Source organism: Pongo abelii, chromosome 12, assembly GCF_028885655.2.
Source record: "Pongo abelii isolate AG06213 chromosome 12, NHGRI_mPonAbe1-v2.0_pri, whole genome shotgun sequence".
Classification (NCBI taxonomy): Eukaryota; Metazoa; Chordata; class Mammalia; order Primates; family Hominidae; genus Pongo; species Pongo abelii.
The window spans coordinates 32,027,028-32,045,419 of record NC_071997.2 but is presented as its reverse complement, the minus strand read 5'-3'; the positions used below and the strand labels follow the sequence as shown (position 1 = coordinate 32,045,419).

The following is an 18,392-nucleotide window of genomic DNA, read 5'->3' as shown; positions in this document are numbered from 1 at the left end:
ATCCCTGGTTCCATTCAGGAAGAGGACGAGCCAGGCTCCTCCCCGCTGCAAAAGGCTTGAACTTTCCAAGTCTCCACCCCAGTGCACAGGCCTGTTGGAGTTTTTCCGGCAACCCCTTTGCACTTGGCTGTCCCAATTGTATTAACCATGTGTTTCTGATGCTTTGATACGTGGGACCTTGTTGCTTTGATACCTGGGCCTTTCCCTGGTTTAGCCAATTCCTAGAGATAGTAAACAACTTGCCTACTTCTGCAACATGCTTTTCAAATGCAAATCGACCAACCCAGAGCCACACCCCAACCACCTCTTTTATGGAACTCTCACCCTCCGTCACTATCCACGCCCAGTGACGGACAGCCCATGCACCAAGAGCCCAAGGAAACCATTCAAACCAGCCAATCCTAAACCTGCCTACCCTGCCTCACCTACTCCTTCCCACAGAAACCATCAGAAAGGCTCTTGCCCACACCTTCCCCTCACTCCCTCAGCCTCCTGATGGGCCCTAGTTCTTCTCCGGGCACCCTCCCAACCGCCATGGTTTGGTGTGCCCCTCCTGCTGGGATCTGGGGTATACCACTGTCTTTTCAATGGCTATTGTCTCCTGATCTGTTGGCCTCACCAAACCTGAATAATAAAGGCTATATGAAAACAGCAATTTGGGGTGGGAAATATAACAAGGTGAACAGTCAGCCTGAGGTATAGCATGGCTTTGAGACTAATTTGATTCACAGACTGGTCTTAGCTGTTTCTGTGCTTTCTGGGGGCTAAATCCACATTGCCCCTGCAGTGGGCTCGGAAGGATCCAGGGACACACTCTTATTTCCTGAGAGAGTAGCCTCAGACCCAGCAGCAGGACTGCACGCTGGATGCCTCACCTCCATCCAGTAGGACAGTGACGCCTTGATTGGTCACAAGCTAAGAGAACAAAAAACTGGGAAATACTGTAGGAGAGAAGGACACTCGATTCCTACTTCTGATTCTTCCTTCCCTGTGAAGGAATCCTTATTATGGTCCCCCTGGTCCCCCAGATTCCAGATGTACCTTCTACCGATTTCGGGAGATGAACTCTTCGTGGTAGCTAGTCTGCCCCCAGGAAAGCAAATATTTGCTCTGCTCCTGACTGTAACCTTGACTCAGACCAGCCCCTGCTTGGGCCAGCTGTTCTTCAGCTGTCAAATCCTGGGATTCGGTACTGAGAAGCCCATTGCTGCTGCACATCTAAACCACACTCTCTAGGAGGTAATTTTTAAATTAGGTGAGCTTCAGTTTCCTTACTTCTAAAATGTGAATTATAATCTTTGCCTGGTGGATTTTTTTTTTTTTGAGGATTCAATTGAGCAAAACATGTAAAATCTTGCACATTGTAGACATTTAGATGTTGGTTTCCCCTCCTTCATTCTTGCTTTATTTCTCCCACTCTTTTTTATCTAAAGCTTTCTCTCCCCTTGTCCTGGAAGCTGGCTGAGTAGCAGTTCCCGGCCCCTGAAGCTCGGCCTCCACCAGGGTTCTGGTAGCTGCAGTCTGGCCAGTTTCTGAAAAACCACTGGGCAGTGGGTTCTGGGAGTTCCTTTGTAGGAGGTTTTGTTTTGCTTTGCTTTTCTGAAGAATGAGGAAGTAGGTTTTGCAGGCATGCCAGGGAGGAGGAGAACATGCTGGTGCCTGAGCCCTGTGGGAGGGGTCTTTCTAGCCCACCACCCCTGCTTTGAGGACTGGCTGAACCCATGAGCCAAGAAAGGAGGAGCTTCCAGGAGTGCACAAGCTGGCTCCAGCACCGAAGCTGGCAGAGGCTACAGCCCAGGTGGTGTCTGGATGGCTTCTCCACTGGTGGCAATGCCTTCTTGGAGCCCAGTAGCAGTAAAGAGTAGCCCTGAAGGGTGGCATGGGCAGAGAAGCCAATGGGTGAGGACCGCAAGAACAGGAAAGCAACCACAAAACACAAAGCACCTTTGTGTGTCCAAGTGAACTATTGGCAGGACATCATGGAAAAAACCAATGAGAGTTGAGTGTAGAGACAGGAGCAGAGAAACTTAGCTGAGTCCCACTGATAGGACCCATTTGCTCACATAGGCTGGAAAAGTCCAAGAGACACACACTGTATCCATCCTGCAGACACTTCTTAAATGCCTGTGCCGCAGCAAGACACAGTGCCCGGTGCTGGGCGGCATCAAGGAATGAGAAGGCTCCTGCCTTGAGGAACTTACAAGAAACACACATCCCACCGTTTTCTGTGAAAGAGTCCCTATATATTCCCATAGCATTCAAAATACTTGAGCGATCACATTTATTTTTTAGTTCATAAATTATTCTTGGCTTCTGTTGTTGATGTCTGCTCTCGTCCTTAGTTCTTGCAGAAGTGGCATTTATTACACAAGATGTGTGTTTTTCCTGTGGGCAGTGCGTGGAAGTGTGAGGTTTCCAAAAACTATTTATCACCCCCTCTCCCCAGCTTTTGTAGGGTTGGGGGTGAAGAAATTCACCTTCGGAAAGTTAAAACAATAGAATCAACAAAAAGTAAAGGAGATGGGCCACTTTAAGAAAAGAAACCACATTGTTTCACTCGTCCATCTGTTTGTGTGTTCAAATTGGACTTAGGGACACAGAATTAGGTTAGTCATAATCCTTGGTTCAAGACACAGATTCTATATTGGTCCCTGAATAGCTTGTTTTTTTTTTTATCTGTTTGTTTAATAATAAAGTAAACAATCACAATCTACTACCTAACATGAGATCTAGAACTTAATGAAGTTTATGTTTTCCTAACCCATCCCAACCCTGATGTAATCACTATCCAAACACACACACATACACACACACACACACATTTATATTTAAGAGCATATATATGACAAAAACTACATTTTAACTGTGTGTGTGAATATATATGAAGATGCTTTCACATATTCAAGAGACAGCATATTAACTTCAGCTGTTTTCACTTTATGTAAAAGGACATCATTCTAAGAAATGTTTCTGGGACTCATTCAATAATATATATCTAAGATTCATCCATATTGTTCCATGTTGTTTTTTACTGTAGTGCGTTTTATTACTTGTAAGAGCTACACATTCTCTTGTCTAGCGGGTATTGAGTTGTTTCTACATTGTATTTTACTCTTTATTATGGAAGTTTTCAAACGTATACAAAAGTAGAGAGAATGATATAAGGAAACAGGTTGCAGTCATCACCAGGGCCAACAGTTATCAACATTTGGCCAATCTTATTTCATGTATTCTCCCATCCACCACTGGATAACTTTGAAGCAAATCTCAGACATCACCCGTAAAAAAATTAGCTTGCCTCGGCCAGGCGCAGTGGCTCACGCCTGTAATCCCAGCACTTCGGGAGACCGAGGCGGGTGGATCACGAGGTCAGGAGATCGAGACCACGGTGAAACCTCATCTCTACTAAAAATACAAAAAAAATTAGCAGAGCGCTGTGGCGGGCGCCTGTAGTCCCAGCTACTCGGGAGGCTGAGGCAGGAGGATGGCGTGAACCCGGGAGGCGGAGCTTGCAGTGAGCCGAGATCGCGCCACTGCACTCCAGCCTGGAAGACAAAGCAAGACTCCGTCTCAAATAAATAAATAAATATTTAGTTTGCCTCTTAGACAATAACCTTTTTTTAATGCAGCAATGCAAATATCACACTTATTCCTTAATATTAGCATAAATCCAGCACTCAAAATTCCCTAATTGTCTCGCATCTTTTCTACCTGTGTGACCCCACACTTCTGAAATAGTGGAGGGGAGGAAATGCGTAACCTGTGAGGTCAAGGCAGAGTCTGAAAGCCGATGGTGGTTCTCCTCCGGCTGCAGTCAGCTCCTTTTCTGGGTCATTGCTGAAACAGCCAGAATCTAAAGCGGGGGACTCCAGAGAGCACTGGAGAAGTTCGAGGAAGGAAGAGAGATGCAAGCGCGTGGCCCCAAGCCTGAAGATAAAGAAAAGGCAGAAGCAGTCAAAGAACCCTGTGCAACGTCCTCACAGAATCCTCCTTCTCAAACCTCACTCTCCTCTCCTTTCTGGTTAAAATCTAATAAGGTGTTCGAAGGCCTCTGCCGGCCCCTCCGTAGTTCTCCCTCTCTGAATGCTTAGAAAACAGGAGAAGAAGGGAAGAGGAGATGATAACAGGAAAATAGAAAAGTGAGGGTCAAAAGTTAACTGCCCAAAACTGCCTTCACCTAAACCAGGCATTGGCAAACTTTTCCTGTAAACGACCAAATAGTAAATATTCTAGGTTTTGACGTCTCAACTACTCAACTCTATCTTCAAAGAGCAAAAGTGGCCAACGACAATCTGCAAACAAACAGGCAAGGCTGTTTCCTAATACTCTTAATCCACAGAAACAGAGGGCAGGCTGCATTTGGCCCACAGGCTGTGGTTTGTCAGCACGTAGTCTAAGCACAACAATTTTTATTTCTGTCTATTCCTCCTATGTTTTTGATTATTAAAGAGTTACTATAGCTGAAATAGAAAAATAGGAAAAATGGAAATATAAAATATAGCTAAATAGCTAAGTTAATTTGGACTAAGTGATTATCCCTATTTTTCAGATGAGAAAATTGATGTACTATGAGATTAAAGGATTTGCCCAAGATCGCAGAGGCACCACGTGGCAGTGCTTGAACTTGAACTCACAAAGTCTGCCTTCAAAGTCCAAGTTTTTACGTTTTCTCCTTGTCTAGATGCAAACAAATGTCAATATTGTAACCATAAAAATTGTACAAAACAATGTATAATATTTCCTTAACACTGTAAACATTTAAGTCTCACAATTTTGATAATTTGGTCATTATAATTTTGATCATTATAATTGATAATTGCTGCATAATTTTTCATCATTGGGGTAATAAGTTTTATTAAATTATTTTATATCTCCAATGATTTTATTTTATTAAATTATTTCCTAAGCTAAATTCCCAGGAGTAGTATCACTGGGCATCTCTCAAACCTTGTTGTGATGTGCTGGGGAAGAGAGTGCTGATTTGTGGCAACTGCCAATTTCTGTGGTGTAAAGACTCCACAATGGCCACCAATTTTAAGCTACCAACATGACATCACTGAACAGAGCCAAGAAGAGATGCACATCGTGGGCTCTTGCAAGAAGATGCAAGCTGGTCCAGCACCCAACTGACTTGGCTCATGTTGCCTTTCTTCTTCCCAGCACCAAATTATAAATTGAATTACAAGTGTGAGAGTGTTTCATACAAACTTTTAAATACTTGATAGTGTGTGAGTGCACTGGTATCTCAAATTTGCTCTAATTTACATCTCCTGGTTCTTACTGAAAGTGTCATTTTTTCATGAGTTCCTTTATGTGTGTCTCTTCTACAATCCCCTACTCACATTTTTTCATCTGTAGGGTGATGATGCTACTATAAACTGAATGTTTGTGTCCTCCCAAAATTCATATGTTGAAACCCTAACCTCCAATATAATGGTATTAGGAGTTGTGGCCCTTGGAGGGTGATTAAGTCAGGAGGGCTGCCGTCTATTAGCCAGGAAGTGGGCCCTCACCAGACACCAAATCTGCTCGCACCTTGATCTTGGACTTCTCAACCTCCAAAACTTTGAGAAATAAATTTTTGTTGTTTACAAGCCACCCTAGTTATGGTATTTTGTTGTAGCAGCCCAAACAGACTAAGACACATGCCTTTTCTATGACTTTGAATAACTGTATACATGATAGTTATTCATTCCTTGAACTTGTCTGACACAATTTCGTCTAAACCTTGCTTTTGTTATTTTGTTGTGCAGAAATTATAATGTAATTAAGCCTACTCACCTTTACTCTTGCAAGTCTCTTGGTAATGAACAAGAGAGAGTTTATCCCATCTTCATTTATTCTACAAGTATTCATTAAATGCCTGCTTTGAGGTACTGGAAATACAGCTGGGACAAAAATAATCTCTCTGCCCCCATGGATCTTCCATTTGGATGGGAAGCACAAATTGAAAATCAGCAAGCAAATCTATACTGGAAGGTCTGGTGGTGATAAAAGCTACAATGGTACAAAGCAGGGTGAGGGGACAGAGAGGAAGGAAGGTCCTCTCTGGGGACCTTCCCTCTGGGAAGGTCACATTTGAACAAAGACCTGAAAGGTGGAGTCGCCAGCCGTGCTGATTTTCCTGCCATTGGAGTTTTTTTTTTAATTGAACTCATTTATCTATCTGGATTTTATTTTTGTTATATGATATGAAAGAGGCTCTGGGTACGTTTTTTTCAATTTGTCTACAATTATCTTAATGCCCTTCCTTCTATTTTCAGACATGTTGTTATGAAGTTGGGTCTAATTCTCAGTTCACTAATACATTCCAATGTGTGTATTTTTAATTGCTATTTTTTGGATAGCTCTTTCCAAAAAAGTTCATCAATTTTTGCTGATTCTTCTGCTTTAGCACTAAATTATCCTTTTCAGTCTCAAAATGAACAACCAGCTTCCTGAAAGGCAAACTATGTCTTAACCATCACTGTATGTACAACATCTCCCATAGAGTCTAGTCAAAATAGACTCATAATATGTTTTTGTTGAATGAATGTCAAAACTCATGTAGATGTTTTCCACTCTCATGCAGGCCTAAGAGCACCTCATTCTGTTAAATAGGTCACAAGTAGCAGACAGCTACTCACACCCACTCACAGGCACATCTACTGTTGTCACTGATTTTTAGAAAAAAAAAAAAAACAGAATGTAAGACTTCAGTCCTTTACTACGAAGCCACTATAAATGTGGCACCTTTGGTAGACAACTGAGGCAAAGAACAGAGTCCCTCAAAAAGACACAGCCACTTCCATAAGAGAAGACATATGGAGTTTATGTTTGAATTATTTCATTCCGTTTATTTTACTTGGGATAGGATTGAAAGTCTTGATGACGAGGCCATAGCACAGTCAGACCATCTGCTTTTCCAGTTCTGTGTTTGCACCGTCTGTGCATCCATATTCCCCCCAAAACCAAGAAGGCCAGTGAAAGTGGGGCCAGCACAATGCCCCAGGAGAACGTGGAGGAGGCTGTGGGAAGAAGAGAGTCACATCAGGAGCTGAACAGTCTCTCACTGTACAAGAGGACAGGGCAATGCAGGTGTACAGGACAAGAAAGAAATTGGAGTTTGTTTTTCTTGACAAATGTGCATTGATTTTCAGAAAGCACATCCCTCACACCAACATGGAAGATACTTGAGAGTGATGTCTGTGGCATTAGAGAAATAAGCGTGATAGGGCAAAATCTGTTAGAAACATCATAGGGTAAGTGGGCAAGTGCTGAGGGTTTAACTTTGTTCCGACAGTGGGACACTGTGCGTTTAAGACGCTGTCTGTTTATGTCTCAGTTGGCCAACTGTGACAGAGCCAGGAACAATCTGCCCTTTTCCAATGAGCATGGGTGTCATGAGGATCAAAGGAAGTAGCAAAGGAAAATAAATTTTGAATAATGGAGCTGCAGGAGCCAACCCAACAAATAGCTTGGGTCCAGCTATTTTATGTTCTGCTTCTTGGCGTCTCTGTGTTATGGAAATACAGGAAGAGACTCTGAATAAAAAGTTAAAAAGCAAATGTGAGAACAGAGTGTTATCAGACACATTGTTGATGAGACTAGAATCATGCATTTTTAAGCTATTATTTACCACAGTCTGTTTAGTCATCCAGGAATCAACATGACCTCAGCCTCTTGCTCCAGAGGATTCTCACATCTTAAAACCCCACAAAGATTAGAAATAAGTTTAGCTGTAATTTTCTGGGCAGCTGTTTGAATACACCTCTCAGCCCTGGTGAAAGACTTACAGCCTGTGTTCCCTGGATCAGTCACAGCCAGTCACATGCAGGGACAAGGCTCATGTTATGGAAAATTTTAAAGGTTCCCAGCATCAGGGCCAGACAAACCACAGGTTCCTTGGGCTCACTAATCTGACCCCGAGAGGGAACATTCTGATTTTTGTGGGTAAATGTGTACAACTACCATCTCTCCCAGCCTGCTCATCTGGAAATGATCTGAAACGCCACCCTTCACATGTGTGCCCTCGTTCTCAAACTTCACTGTGAAAGGAGCTTGTTGAGTCACAGGCTGCAGCCTCTCCCTAGGAGAATTTGACAGGGTGGATCTGGAGTAAGTCCAGAGATCTGTGTTTGTAACCAGTGGCTCAGGTGAGTGTGAGGCTGGTGGTGCACAGCACACAGTTGGAGGAAATTTGTGTGCCGTTCCCTGTCCTGAAGCTGGAACACATCACTGGCTTTCCAGTTTACACTGTGTCTGTGGCTGCCTCCCCAGCAAAACATGGAGACCTGGAGCAATTTGTATTTATGTTATTGCTATAAGATTGTCCACGAGGCATCACTGAGATTTCAGCGGGGAATCACTTTGGCTTGCCTGCCATTAGCTACGGGCTGTCAACAGAGACTACATTAAAGACAGCTCTTCCTCCTGCTCAACAATTAAACATTGATATGAAATCAATTTAATCAAAAACGATAATGTGGGTTTTCCTCCTCTTCTTTTTAAATGTCCTTAAATGAACGCTGGGTTGATTTGGCTGTAGCCTTGTACCTATTTCCCGTCATATAATGACTTTGACCCTAAAGCTGCCCTGAACCCTGGGTAGCTCCCAATCCCCAGCTCTTAGAGGATGAAGTTTCTCATCTTCAGGATAAAGAACAATCCACCCTCCTCTAGAGGCCATGCAAAGACAGATGATCAGTGACCCTTGCAAGGCAGAGCCACATACAGACAGAGTATTTCGAAGTTTACTGTAGAACCATTTCATCCGTTTTCCAAAAATCAGCTTGCTATTTAAATTTTTCATTTGAATATAATCTCCCAAAGTCTAGCCTCCACCCTACCAAAAATCTTTTAAAATGAGTGGTTTCTTTTCAGCTCTCCACTAGCAAGCAATGCAAGGGAATTTCTACGGAATCATTTGGAGAACAAGTAGCTTTGTCTAGTATCCATGGAGCATTCAACATGTTATATTCTCCTATAGTGCTCCCCAAAATACATACATACCTTCCTTGACTGTGGTGCGTAGTGTCTGAAAACTCAGGGTATTATGGACAACACATTTAAAATCCATGTGCAAATCCTCTCTTGTGACAGGATCAAAGATCAATGGCACTTCAATGTAGTTCTCATTGTTTTCTGAATATTCCCTGAGTTAAAAAACATTCACTTAATTATGATTGTATCAAATGCAAGCTTGTCTTTCACAATGCAGACATCTAAACACTCTCCATTAGAAGTACCCATTGCGCTTTTATTGTTTTCAAGTTTCATAAAGTTAGGAGTTCTTGCCACCATACTTGTGATTCATTTGGGACAGTTTCTAAGCCTGTCCCTGAAGGCCTTAGTGTCACTGCAGTTGGCGGTCCCTGGCATCAAACAGTTGTTACACTACAGGGTTAGATAATGGGGAAGTTCATCTTTTAAGTCTCTTAATGAACAACAACAACAAAAAAAACAGTCGTGGGAACAGAAACGTCTAGTTTGAGGAAACTTGAGTCCCTCACCATTAAATCACTTGTATATTGAAGGGCAGGGAGTTTCCAGGACTCCAGCCCTCAGTGGTGCCATCTTTTCTCATCTCTACTGCTGACTCTCACTCTGGAAACCTGCAGACAGCCCAGAGGAATGGCTGTGGCCAGGATAGCTGCCATTTATAGTGTTAGAGGAATTTGTAGACACCTCACTACTATCTGTTAGTATGAATAAAAACGTGGATGAGTGGATCCACTAGGAATATTTTTGTTTTATCCCTAGGGGGAATATAGGTTCCTTTAAGTAAGTGGATCATATGAGTAAGCTGAGATGGGCATTTAGCTGTGGCCAGGTCTTTCGCAATGAGAACTTGCAAGCACATGATTGTGCTAACCACACATAGTTTTTATCCACTAAATTACATCCAGAAAGATCTTTTGTGATAAGTCTTTCAAAAAACACAATCATTTGGCAAGCAAAAGCCCAGGCTAATTCAAAGCATCAAAACTGTAATTTTAAAAAGAGTTACAATTTGGAATGTTGAATGGTATCCCTCATAGGCAACAAGTTCCCATTTACAAAAGGTCTGATTGTTCGAGTCTCAGAGTAAGAAAACATTTTCTAGAGAAGACTGCTTATGAGAACTGAATTCTTTCTTTTATTTAATTATTAACCTCCCTTAGAGAGTGTGGCAACCCACAGCTCCCTGAGAAACAGAAGAGGTACTACAGATACTGTGGCTAGGTCTCAGGGTCTTTTTAAGGGTTTATGAAAATGTTTGATAGTCAGGTTGCAGAGTGGAAAATGGAAAGATATGAACTCCAAAATATTTTTTAACTTGCAAAAATAAAAGGATCAATGTTTAATTAAACAGCTACAAAATGCAACATCAATACCAACATGTCAACTGCAACTCAACTTTTAAGTATTTACAGAGAAAGTTTGATTCTCAAAATAATTTTTAGCAAAATACAATTTCTTAAATTCTAAACATCCAACAGTTTGGAATCAAAAAAAAGTTACTTTTAATGTGGTATGTGTGTCATAGTGATAACTGTCTCCAAAAGGAAGAGCGAAACCCACAGAGTTCTCAACAGAAGACCCTGGCCCACTTACTGGCGTGGCCCCTCAGTCACGCGGCCTCCCGGGTAGGCGCTCTCTATGTGGGTATCATTGGCCGTCCACCACAGCATGGTGGTTAAGGGTGTGCCGGTTCCCAGAAACACCTTACACGGGATTGTCAGTCTTGACCCTGTGGACAGCAAGGCACAGCACGTCAACTGCAGAACCAGCACCTCCCACCCATCAGCGAACCTGAGCCCTGAGTCCCTCCTCGGCTTCTCAAAACCCCTCACCAGCCAATTCTTTCCTTAGTAGAAAATTTAGTTTTCTCAAATGATTCTGTTCACACAGAGCTTTACTATTTACAAAGTACCTCTGGTTCCTACAACTGGTCTTCACGGCAGGCGAAAACCAAGAGGCACCTGAAGTTAAATGGCTTCACCAGGGCCCCTGCCCTCCCACAGGGCATGCTAAATTCAAGCCGACTTCCTCTGCCCCTCACTTCAGTTACCTCAGAAAATCCAGATCAATGTGTGGATTCTTTCTCTTTGCCTGAGGCTGGTCTTGGCTCTAATGTTTCTCCTGGGAACTCTCCATTCCCAGATGACTCTGTAACTCTGACTGGGAATCAACCCTTCTTTAAAAACTCTTTCTTTTTTTTTTTTTTTTTTTTTTTGAGATGGAGTCTCACTCTGTCGCCCAGGCTGGAGTGCCGTGGCGCAATCTCTGCTCACTGCAAGCTCCGCTTCCCGGGTTCAGGCCATTCTCCTGCCTCGGCCTCCCGAGTAGCTGGGACCCGGGCACCTGCCACCACACCCAGCTAATTTTTTTTTTGTATTTTTTAGTAGAGATGGGGTTTCACCGTGTTAGCCAGGATGGTCTCGATCTCCTAACCTCATGATCCACCCGCCTCGGCCTCCCAAAGTGCTGGGATTACAGGCATGAGCCACCACGCCTGGCCAAAAACTCTTGTGTTTTCTATAGATGGTGCCCTCTGCAGTGTGCAGGGTGATGTACTGGGTCCCCCTGCCTCAATCATAGGAAATTATTTTTCTCTTTCATTCACCAAAGAAGAGTAGAAGGAAAAGAAGAAGAAATCCTTCGCACTTGTTTTTTCCTCGGGGTGATATGGCTCCCTGTGGTGTATCTTTTAATGCACCTGGCCCCACCATGGGTTGAGAATGCCAGCCCTTCTCCATCCTATGCCACTCCTATGACCTTAAAGATCTTCCTCAGCCATAACAACCTACTATTCAGTGTCACGTGGCCCCACCACCCATTCCAGTGCATCCAAAGCAACTGATTGGGAACTGGGACTGTGAACTTGGCTGGGAAGCCCCAGGGAGCCAGAACACTGGGGCTCCAGCAGGTATCACCCATGTGCCCATTGCCCCAGATTTCCAGGTGGTTGTTCCTAGAGCTGCAGCCATGGGGACTGCACCGTGGCAGTGGCAACCCAAGTGCCAGCCAGCAGTCCCAGCAACTGCACAAAAGCCCTCCTCCTCTATGGTCTCCAATTCAAATTTAAAATTTAAACCAACACTAAACAAAAGGAAAAAGCAAATAAATTGTTTTTTAAAAGACTGTGCATCCAGGGTTTCATAAATGAGTAACAGACCTACAAAAACACTACTCAGAAACAAACACATAAAACGGTGCAGGTTTTATAGGCACACAGACCTGAATCTGAACTCCAGCCTGACTCTGAGCGTGGACTTTTGGCCTCCACTGAGCCACCGTGATGCCCTGGGTGGCTTTTTCCTTTTGGAAAATTGAGGGAATAAAACCTACAGGGTCTATGTTGAGATTGAATGGGATCCCATTGGACATAGTAGATGCTCAATAAACATCAATTCTGCCCCACCACTAGCATCAGTAGGTTGTTAGTACAGTACACTTATGTACCCTCACTGGCCACTAGTGTGGACCTGTGCTGGCCAGGATGGACTGTACCACATGGAGTGAAAAGCAGAAAGCCCCACTGGTCATTTTCATAGCACCATTCAGCCAGCTTACCAGCTCTTCTGGCAACAAGAAACTGACCACAGCTGAGTCCATTTTACAAATGGAGTCTTAGAGAAAGGCAGAGCGTGCCAGCCAAGTTTTGGTGATATGAATTATTTTAAATACACTGAGGATGCTGGCTCTGCCTGGGGTTCATGCTGTTCATTTTCTCGTGCAGTTGATAACTGCTGCCAGAACGTTCAGATTTTCACATTCAGATTTTTACAGGTAGGCTTTGCATGAAGCAAAGTATACTTTGCTTCACACTGGAGTTCTAAGGTCTTCACCCAGACACACTGCACCCAAGGAGCAGGTATGGTCAGCAGACATGAGGGTCCCAAGTCCCTTGCATTGGGATACCGGGCACCCCCACAGGTGCGTGGAATGCATGGTCCTTGCGGGCCTTACCCAGAGAAGCTGATATGGTCTTGAGGGGGGAAATGATCACAGGAATTGTCTCTTCTTTTTTTTCTGAGAAAGATGTAAGGAAAAGAGATTCCGTTAGGAAAGCCTTCATTTGACGCTGTGGTTCAAGTCATTGTTTGGCTAATCAACTAAGTTATCCTTTCCAGTATGGCCAGTCATTATGAGAGTCAGCCTTTGTCTGGCAAAGGAAACAGGCTCTCTACAAAATCGAGCATCCTTGGCCAATGACTTTCCCAGCAGAGCAATTACTGGAAGAGGCCACAGCCAAACACACATTCCACTGACAGGAGGTCTTCAGTCCTTGCTCTATGATAAACAATTAACCATTTCCCTCCCAGACTTCCTGAACACAATCATGTTTATGAGGTCCATGAGATAGATTTTCCCTGAAACTTGATCTGACCTAAAATACCTTCTCCACCTCTCCAAAGTGCCTGCCACAAAATACTCAAGATTCAGTTCTTCTAGAAAAGGCACAGGGCTCAAGAACCACCTGTTTGGAAGGCTAGTGTGTAACCTGGCCTTGGCCACAGAGGTCTTGTTAATTGAAGAGATAAACTCTTTGGAGAGGCAGAAGTGGATCTCCAAGGGATTAGAGCCAACGTAAAGAAAGGAGGCGGCCGGGCGCGGTGGCTCACGCCTGTAATCCCGGCACTTTGGGAGGCCAACATAGTGAACCCCTGTCTCTACTAAAAATACAAAAATTAGCTGGGCGTGGTGGCATGAGCCTGTAATCCCAGCTACTCAGGAGGCTGAGGCAGGATAATCGCTTGAACCCGGGAGGTAGAGGTTGCAGTGAGCCGAGATCGCGCCATTGCACTCCAGCCTGGGCAGCAGAGCGAGACTCCACCTCAAAAAAAGAAAAAAAAGAAAAGAAAGAAAGAAACGAGGCCCCTGAAATGAGCAAAAAGAACACCTGGGGGGTGAGGGCTGTGAGTTGTCTCCACGACGGGCCTCATCATCCTCACTTCCACGAAACAGCATTTTGAAATCCTCACGTGAGTACACATTAGACAGCATGGCAGGACAGCCTGAGGGTCAGACGGCTTTTCTACCACGGCCAGACGCCTTTTCCTCCCCTCAAAGTCACGCGCTGCCCTATGGAGCTGGGGCATCCAGGGAGAGAAAGAAGCCTCCAGGATCTCAGTGCTTCTTAGACTTGAGGGTCCCCAGCATCACCCGGGGGCTTGTGAGACACAGATGACAGCCCCCAGACTCCAGTTTCAATCAGTAGGTCTCCACGGGACCCGAGATCTGCATGTCTGTTTACCCAGGTGATGAGGCGCTGCTGGCCCAGGACCACCCCTTAAGAGCCACTGAGATCCTGGGAGGCTCACAACACAGACAGGCATGTAGGGCGGCTGCCCCCTAGTGTTCATGCACAGTATCGCAGAGACAGGACCGTGCCGGTCCACGGGAAGGCTCGGGGGACCTGAGTCAGTAACAAGGAGCTGTTATGAACGAATCCTCACAGGACTGTAAAACAAACACAATCAGGACACCTCAGTCCGTGGAAAAATGCGGTGCAACTGAATCTCTGGATTCTCTGTGAGAAAAATATCTTTTCCCCTCATAGACCAATTATTTAAACTTAGTGTGTCTCTGAAGCTCTCTGAAATCCCCTCAAAACACCTCAGTTGTGTTCATTATTCAGTATAAAAAACAAAGAATTGTGGCCCACTCTCCAAGGCAAAGTCCAGGATTTACACATGGTTACACCTGTCTCCATGTCCGGCACACAGTTGGTACGGAGTAAACGTTGAACAAACGTGAAACAATAGCCAATACTGCTCAAAACACCATTTTCAAACGAAACTCATTTTAATCAATGGCAGCTCTGACTATTTGAAATATCGCCATTAAGAGCAGCTAGACTCACCTTAGGGAAGACAAATAAAAAGCGATTTCCACTGGATATGCAAGGCTAGCGCTCTGGTTAGAATACCCAATAAAACTGAAGTATCCTAAAATTAAACATGAAGTTACGGCATGTGGTGACCTCTAGCCCTATAGGCGCAAAGCTTCACAGGACACTTTTCAAGGGTACCTTCTACGGAAGCCACTGTTTGACTCTCTTGAGTGGTGTGTTTTAGCCTTCACCTTGCAACCCTATAACCTGCCCAATTCATTCACCTTTTCTCAGAACAACACCCTGATTTATACCTTTCAAAGTATCACACACGTCTTAATAACCTGATGCTTCAGGAGAGTTGATAGATCTGTTTTCTGTTATCCTTCATTCCAAAGACCTGCAAGGAATTCTACGTGCACCCTCATTTGTTCTCTGCATGCTTGTTATTGAACCAGGATAGACAGGTACCTCAATGGCAAGTACTTACTCTTGATGCGTAGCTCAATACTCCTAGTGATGTTATATTGCTGGCCTTCATGGGCAAATGTCAGGACACAGCGGTAATAGCCCGCATCTTCCAGGGCCACATTGTGTACGAGTAAGTGAGTGGTCCCCCTCACACTTAGAAATTTCTCATTGTCTTTATCCAAAAGAAGAGAATCCTTAAGGGAAAATGGTTTTTTAAGTTGACATTATACCAATATACATCTCAAAGGCTATGAATTACATCATCATTATCAACCAATGTGGGATTTGCAATCCAAGAATTGTCCTAGTATTTACTTTGCCAATTTTGTACTTTGGGCATACTTTTGACTGTATTATTAGGGGAGGGAATTTGTTAACATATAAACAAATAAATTGCTAGATTTGGTTAACTGCAATAGTTAGAGCATATTTGTCCAAGGGGAGAAAAAAGAGACTAACTCTTCTTTGACAAAGTAAGCCATCTAAAATACAAATACGTTTATGTCCTGCTAACTTCAGGCCTTAGGAAGTATCTGGGAAGAGCACTATGAATAGTCATGATGAGCTGGACAACAATGCTCAGAAGAGATGACGTTGCAGTAATTACTTTAAAAAGCATTTCAATTTTGTGAGTCAGTAACAGAAAAATTTCTGTTATAAGAAAAACTAAATAGGGGAAACGAGTCCACACTTTTTATATGGACACAAGGTTCTCTGGGGTCTCTGTAGAATAGAATCCCCAAGATCAAGGCCTCTAGGAAATGGAAAGAGTGGAATGGGATTTCTAAAAACACCCTAATGAGGACACAATGTTCTCAGGGACATCGCTTTCAAAATCTTGATTATTCAACATTTGCAACAGTCAAATATAACCTTGAGTCACTTCAGAATCTTACTCTGAATGAGAACACAGACAAAATTGAAATTGCCACATGGCTCACGAAGTACCACTTTAGAACATATTTAATTGAAAGGAGATATTTCATTGTTCTAAGCATGAGTAGTCAAATACGAAAAATGCCAAATAGGGCCCAGCACCACAGTCATTCGAGTGGTGTATGGGAATTGGCCTCCTGGGTTTGAGTTTTGACTTCACTATCTACTGGCTGTGTGATCTTGGGAACATCCTTATGGGTCCTCATCTGTAAAAAAAGGGGGATATTTACAGTTCCTACTTCATCGGGTTGCATGTAAGGGAGTTTAGAACAGGCTTGGATATAGTACATGCTCAGTAATAGGTAGCATTATTATGAAGGGAATAAATATTACTAAGCATCACCATGATCTTTGTCCATGCACATTTATTGAGCACCATTTATATGTCAAGCACTGCACCGGGTGCTTCATACACATCATTCCATTTAATCTTTGAAACAATCCCAGGTGGTGAAAGTTATTAATTGCCACTTTACAGAGGAAACAGGTTCGAGAGGTGGAGTCACTCTGCCAAGGCTGCACAACAGATCAGAAAAGGAACACAGTTTCAAACCCAGACCCATTGACACCAGAGCCTGTGCTCTTTCCTCTCCAGGTAAAACCTTTCATTTGTCCTCTTTATGCTTTTCCCAAACCAAAAGAGAATGCATTCTAGGCTGGGCTTAGGGGCTTGCGCCTATAATCTCAGCACTTTGGGAAGCTGAGGAGAGAGGATCACTTGAACCCAGGAGTTCGAGGCCAGCCTGGCCAACATGGTGAGACCCCATCTCTATTAAAAAGAGAGAGAGAGAGAGAGAATGCATTCTAGAGCTCAGCCAGCTTATTCATAGGAGCTGGCTACTTTCCTCTACTTTCAGAAAATCATTTCAAAGTTTCTAATATTAAATCAATATCCTATATAGAGATACTGTAGTTACAAACTGGCCAACTACTTAACCTATTGTCAATTAAAGTGTTAATTCCCATTAATGATTAAGCCAATAACTGTACTTTTCAGTATCAATCTAGGGCCTCTATCAGGAGTTGACCAACGTTTTCAGGAAAGGGCCAAATAGGAAGTATTTTGGACCTTGGAGTCTGCAGGGTCTCCATCACAACTAGGCCGTGGGAAAGCGGCTACAGACAGTACAACAAGAGGATGTGGCTGTGTCCAGTGAAACTTAATTTACCGACCCTGAAATTTTAATTTTATGTGATTTTCACATCATAAAATATCCTTCTTTTACTTTTTTTCAAACATTTAAAAAAGTGACAACTATCATTGTCTTGTGAGCCATTCAAATCCAGGAGACAACTTGATTCCAGGGCCCAATCATGGTTTTCCAACCCCTGATCACATAAGCAATATCTGATGGCAATATCTGATGTTCTCACTAGGAGCAATGAGCGCATCAAATAACATCTATTCAACCAGACAAGGGAACAAATTGTGTTCATATTTACTCCCTTAACCCAAAAGTTTGTTATCATGTGCTTTTTTTTTTTTTTTTTTTTGAAATGGAGTCTCACTGTGTTTCCCAGGCTGGAGTGCAATGGCGCGATCTTGGCTCACTGCAACCTCCACCTCCAGGGCTCAAGTGATTCTCCTGCTTCAGCCTCCCGAGTTGCCATGATTAGCAGCACCCACCACCACACCTGGCTAATTTTTGTATTTTCAGTAGAGATGGGGTTTTGGCATGTTGGCCAGGCTGGTCTCAAACTCCTGACCTCAGGTGATCTACCTGCCTCGGCCTGCCAGAATGCTGGGATTATAGGTGTGAGCCACCACACCCAGCTGTCATGTGCTTTTTAAAAAAACTCCTTTAATATGTCCATAAAATTGTTATGTAAGCTTTTTTCTACATTTTTATAGACAAATTACAGTAAAAAGTTATTTCCTTCAGCTGTAATGTACTCTGTCTTCACAAATCACTATTTAAAGTACCTTTACTCAACCCACATAAGGACTAATAGAACATATTAATTATGTCCCTTTTAAATTCTTTAAAATACAGTCATCCCTCAGTTTCTTTGGGGGATTGGTTTCAAGAAACATTCCCCACAGGTGCCAAAACACAGATGCTTAAGTGGTTTATATAAAATGGTGTCATCTTTGCATATAACCTACGGACATCCTCCCATATACTTTAAATCATCTCTAGATTACTTGTAGATTACTAATACAATGTAAATGCCCTGTGTAAAT

The 18,392-nt window shown here is 43.3% G+C and overlaps 1 protein-coding gene across 5 annotated transcripts in view; it reads right to left on the bottom strand.

Annotated features, from left to right (window-relative positions):
- Positions 1-18,392, bottom strand: part of IL1R2 (interleukin 1 receptor type 2) — a 53,770-nt gene that overhangs the window by 10,101 nt on the left and 25,277 nt on the right. For 3 of the 5 annotated variants that reach the window (XM_054547423.1, XM_009236679.3, XM_054547421.2), the window contains exons 5-9: positions 15,291-15,465; positions 12,934-12,996; positions 10,576-10,711; positions 8,992-9,134; positions 6,810-7,007 (exon numbers count right to left, since the gene is read on the bottom strand). In XM_054547423.1, the coding sequence (XP_054403398.1) occupies positions 6,841-7,007; positions 8,992-9,134; positions 10,576-10,711; positions 12,934-12,996; positions 15,291-15,465 (684 nt within the window). In that variant the 3' untranslated portion in view covers positions 6,810-6,840. Of the gene's footprint in view, positions 1-6,809; positions 7,008-8,991; positions 9,135-10,575; positions 10,712-12,933; positions 12,997-15,290; positions 15,466-18,392 lie in introns of those variants that run through there. The other 2 variants (XM_054547424.2, XM_054547422.2) reach the window with 2 other exon arrangements.